General features: G+C 43.2%; 1 protein-coding gene across 1 annotated transcript; it reads left to right on the top strand.

Moving 5' to 3' along the window:
• Nucleotides 1-3372: 3372 nt before the first annotated feature.
• LOC104075981 (scale keratin-like) lies at nucleotides 3373-3816 on the top strand. Its single transcript, XM_009576666.1, has one exon. The coding sequence runs from the start codon at nucleotides 3373-3375 to the stop codon at nucleotides 3814-3816; it is 444 nt and encodes a 147-aa protein (XP_009574961.1).
• Nucleotides 3817-4493: the final 677 nt, after the last annotated feature.

The raw sequence follows: 4493 nt of genomic DNA, 5'->3' as shown, positions 1-4493 counted from the left end.
AGGCAATGTCTCCTGACCTGCCTTTGTGCAGTATCTGTCCCTTTAGGGTGTCCAATATAACTGGAGCATCTAACAATTACTGGGATTTACAGGCTACTTAATAAGATAACGAGTCCATAAGTGCTAATCCAGAATTTTCTGCTGATTCCCCAGAAGGGTGTCAACTGTGTCGAAGAATGGTCAGGAATTCACTCACTCCTATCCATTATTTTTACTGATTTATCATTACAACTCCTTGCTGCTTGTCTCAGGCTTACAGAGACTCAACTCTCCCTCCCCCAAAGAAGACTTTTTGTGCAAACTGAAACAAAATGTAGGAGGGATTTGCTTTAGGCATCTAACTTAGGGCTAAGCCAGCCAGCTAGACTCCCTCTGTAGTCCGCAGAAAAGGAGGTTTGGGGACCTCCAATCTCTAGCTGCTCTTCTGCGTTTTTGGGCAAATGTCCCACTCTCTCCCCTGGCTGCGATGGCCAGTTTTTAACAAGCTTGTTCGAGTCAACACGTCACAGGCCCCTCAAAGCTTCTGCCCTTACAAAGATCTCTGCCTCTGTGGCGGATGATTTGGTTACTTCTCTTATAATTTCTCAGGTGATCACCACAGGAATGAGCCCAGGGCAGTAGCCGGTCAACTTAGGCGCTTGTAATTGGCGATGTTAACACACTCCTGGCACGGAACATGGTACCTCACCATCCTCATCCAGTTTGGGGTTGGCTGAAGGCAGCATCCCCACGAGATAAGGATAAAGGGCGATAACAAACCCACAGTTGTCATGGTTTGCAAAAATGACAGACGCCTACAGAGGCTTTGGTTGTGATAACCATGGTTATGATGGTCTTGGCAGAGACCTTCCATTCTCCAGACACAAACTCTCCTGGTTTTTTTCCTCCCAACCTTTGGATAAGGTCCATTGCCATGGTGGCTGCGAGCTGCACAACTGACCCTGATGGGTGGGATAATACAGCTTTCTGAGCTGGCATTTTACCGTTTGGTTTGGCAGGATGAAACAGAGTGCCTCGTGTGTAGGCTGGGCAGCAGAAACATGCCTTGCTGCAATTCATTCCTCTCTCATTCTTGTTTACACCCTTGACAATTTAAGTCCTGTCCTTTATGGCATAGGTTATGCTTAAATTGTGTGGGATGGTTATGAAGAAGCTCTAGGCAACACTTATCTGGGTTGTTCCACAGAATAAAGGACTTCAAAGCACTTCTGTGTGATTAACACGTTGTAGATACAGAGTTCTACTGTAATAAAATTAATGACATGTTGCTGCAGTTTTAGGTCTTGATAATGAGTAATAGTTTCACTTTAAAACATGATCTTATCTTCCTAAGCAGACCCTTTGTAGCTCTGCAGGTCAAGGTTATTTTCTTTGCCATAGAAGACAATTTTCTCTGCCATACTAAAATCGAAGTCTTAAATTTACAAACCTTCTGGTCTTTACATGGTGTAAATTTGCTCTATCAATTGAAAAGATACCCAAGAGGATTACCCTACATAAAATCTGGGCTTATGTTGTTTAAAAAAAGATTGAAAACCAGCCTTGCAGTGTGCTAAATTAAGCTCTCCTAATTAAACATACATAGTACAAATGATACAAGCCCTCCTTCTCCAGTGATAACTTTGCTTGTTATTTCATTGTGTAAAGAAGTTATAATTCTCCACAGAAGTGGAGAGTCCACAGATTTATTTAGTCTCTAGCTCTGCTTCCAGCTGGAGGATTTGGATTTCTTCAACACATTGAACAAGGAAGTCAAGCCAAGATTTTCAAAATCTAACGAGGAATTTTGCACGCTTTCTTTGAAAAGAAACATTTTGTGTTGTCAGCTACAACTAGTGATCATGAAGAAGCCTAAGTCAGTTGTCAGATGGATATCACACTGTGCGGGGCTCAGAATTAACAACTAACCCTAAGAAAGATAATTACAGCAGTTGAAGGAACGATCCAAGCAACAACATCTGATTTGCAAGTAAATGAGATAATCACCAACAAATAGGTCTTCTAGCCTCCAGGCACTTGGAGGAATTGTATAAAAGCACTTGCAGCTCAAGGCTGTTTACCTGCTTCTCCTAATTTTCTCTTCAGTGGATCAAGTAAGTCTGATTTGCCTTATTCTTTTGACTGTTGCATCTTTAGTTTTCGTTTTGTTGTAAAGCTTTCTTACTCTCAGAATTGCTATAGCAGTCTGCTCTAAACAAGTCTCTACTGCAAGCAGTCTATTGTGGGCTTTGACAGATGTGGATTTGGGGAGGTAATGTGGGGCTTAGAGACCCACACGGGTTTTAGACACTTTCTGTTGAGAACACGGGGGTCTAATTTCTCTCCTCTGCTTTGTACAGTCTCACTATAGAAATACTTTGATATTGGAGGTCATTTTTTAGGACGGTTATTTAGCCAGATTCTCATCTAATCAAATGTTCATTCTTTCATATACAGCTACTGAAGTTTAAAATGTTAACCCTTTTTCTCCTTTCATGCATACACAGATTCATGTCTCTTGTGCGTGTTTAAGGCCTGGGCAGGCGGAAATACATAGAAAGACTCAGTTTTCAGGATAGGGCACAGTTTTGTCCTAGAAAAATAACCCCATAATTGAGCGCACGAGCACTGACCATTTTTTACAGAAAATTAAAAGAAACTAGAATATTTGTAAGTGAGAAAGCAATAGGATAGGCTGAGCCCAGGGCTGATCTTAAATAGCAGCGCTCTCCTTCTTTATAGAACAAGCCATTTTAGCTCCAGACCCTGTCTGATGCCATTTACCATTGTATTTGTGCTACTATTTGCTGTAGTGGGCTCCTTGACTGCAAATATTTCTGCGAAAGAAGCTTCTTATTCTGTATTTAATCTATGCCTTGTGGCAAGAGGATGCACTGCAGTCAGTGCCCTGAGGGACACAGGAACTCACCTAATAAATACAGGACATCCCGTTGGAGAGCTCCTGAGGGCAGGCTCCTGCTTCTGCACTGGCTCCAGGCGTTCACCACAGAAATTTCACACAGTGGTGCTTAGTTAGTGCTTCTGCTGAGCTTCGAAGTAGCCAGAATTTCTACAGTATTTTGAAACAGAAAGAATCAGGTCTAGCTTGGAATTATGAATTGGGGTTTTTTTTGTTGTTAGTTTTTTGTTTTGGGGGTTTGTTTGTTTGGTTTAGGCTGGCTACTTACAGAAAGCAATCTATCCACAAGCCTTAGCAGAGCACCCAGCTGCCCTCCAAGCTTCTCTGTCACTCACATTGTGTGTTCATCCCAGGTGCAAGAAGGGACTGGTGGGTGACAGCCTTCACTGCAAGGAGCTCTGCACCAATTGCAAGGGATCGGGTGTTATTCTGACCTCCTCCCTGTGTTTCAGACTTACCTGCTTTCCAGAGCGATGTCTTACTGCAGAGACCTGTGCGTACCATGCAGCAACCCATGTGAGGTGACCTGCCCTCAGCCCTGGGCCAATGCCTGCAACGAGCTGTGCGTGACATCCTGCGATGACTCCAGAGCTGTCATTTACCCACCACCCGTCGTCCTGACTTTCCCGGGACCGATTCTCAGCTCTTGCCCACAGGAAAGCGTCGTGGGCAGCTGTGGACCGCTCGGCTCTGACCGCCCATTTGGTTCTGGGGGCTGTCTTGGTTACAGGGGCTACGGAAATGCTGTTGGCTTAAGGGGCTCCATTCTTTTTGGAGGCTCAAATGGTTATGGGGGTGCATGCAATTACAACAGGTCTTACAATTCTGGATACTCATCACTGGGAAGGGGAAGTTATAGCCCATACTCTTACCGCCGGTACAGCACCTACAGCCAAGGAAGCTGTGGGCCATCCTAAATACTTCATGGGAGTTCACTGCACAGAGCAACCAGGATGAGGAAAACATGGCAGAAGATCATGGTTGGGAAACTGAGTCTGACCCTGAGCAGAGCTGAGAGCTCACTGCTCTGACTGAAGCTAGCAGGAGCTGTGAGCTCTCGGCAGTGCCCAGAAAATCAGGCATATAGGTAGAGCTGGGCAAACTGTTTAACTAAACACACACATACACAGAGATGAAAAAAAAAAATTTAGATGCGGTCCAGCAAACAAAAAGAATTTTTCAAGGAAGAAGAAAAAAAAAATCCACCTGGAAAACAATTCCTTTTAAAATTTCAACTTTTAAATTTTAAAGCAGAGAGTAAAAGTTATTTTTCTTAGAGGGATGTCAAAGTTAAACAGTTCAGAATGTTTTCAACCACTTTTCCTTTTCAAAACTCTCATTTTCTTCCCATTTAGATTACTTTAGCTAAAAATTTTCATTGCCCTAAAGCTCCATCTTGGAGCAAATTTGGTGTTTATTAGAAAAATATAACCAGCTCAACCTATACGCATATTTTCCACTTTACACTTTAGGCTTTTGGCATCTTCTATTTATACTTTCCTGCCTCTGCATTTCTTGCACTGTTCCTGGGGATAGGCTGGATGTTCAGTTACAAAAAAAGATCTGTGCACTGCAAGCATTGAGGTGTCCTCAA

This window comes from Fulmarus glacialis, unplaced genomic scaffold (genome assembly GCF_000690835.1).
Source record: "Fulmarus glacialis isolate BGI_N327 unplaced genomic scaffold, ASM69083v1 scaffold16724, whole genome shotgun sequence".
Lineage (NCBI taxonomy): Eukaryota > Metazoa > Chordata > Aves > Procellariiformes > Procellariidae > Fulmarus > Fulmarus glacialis.
Note: the sequence above shows the minus strand (reverse complement) of the source record. Positions and strands in the feature narration are given on the sequence as shown.

Excerpts from the sequence above, each read along its gene's own strand:
- LOC104075981 (XM_009576666.1), top strand. The coding sequence starts at position 3,373 with ATGTCTTACTGCAGAGACCTGTGCGTACCATGCAGCAACCCATGTGAG.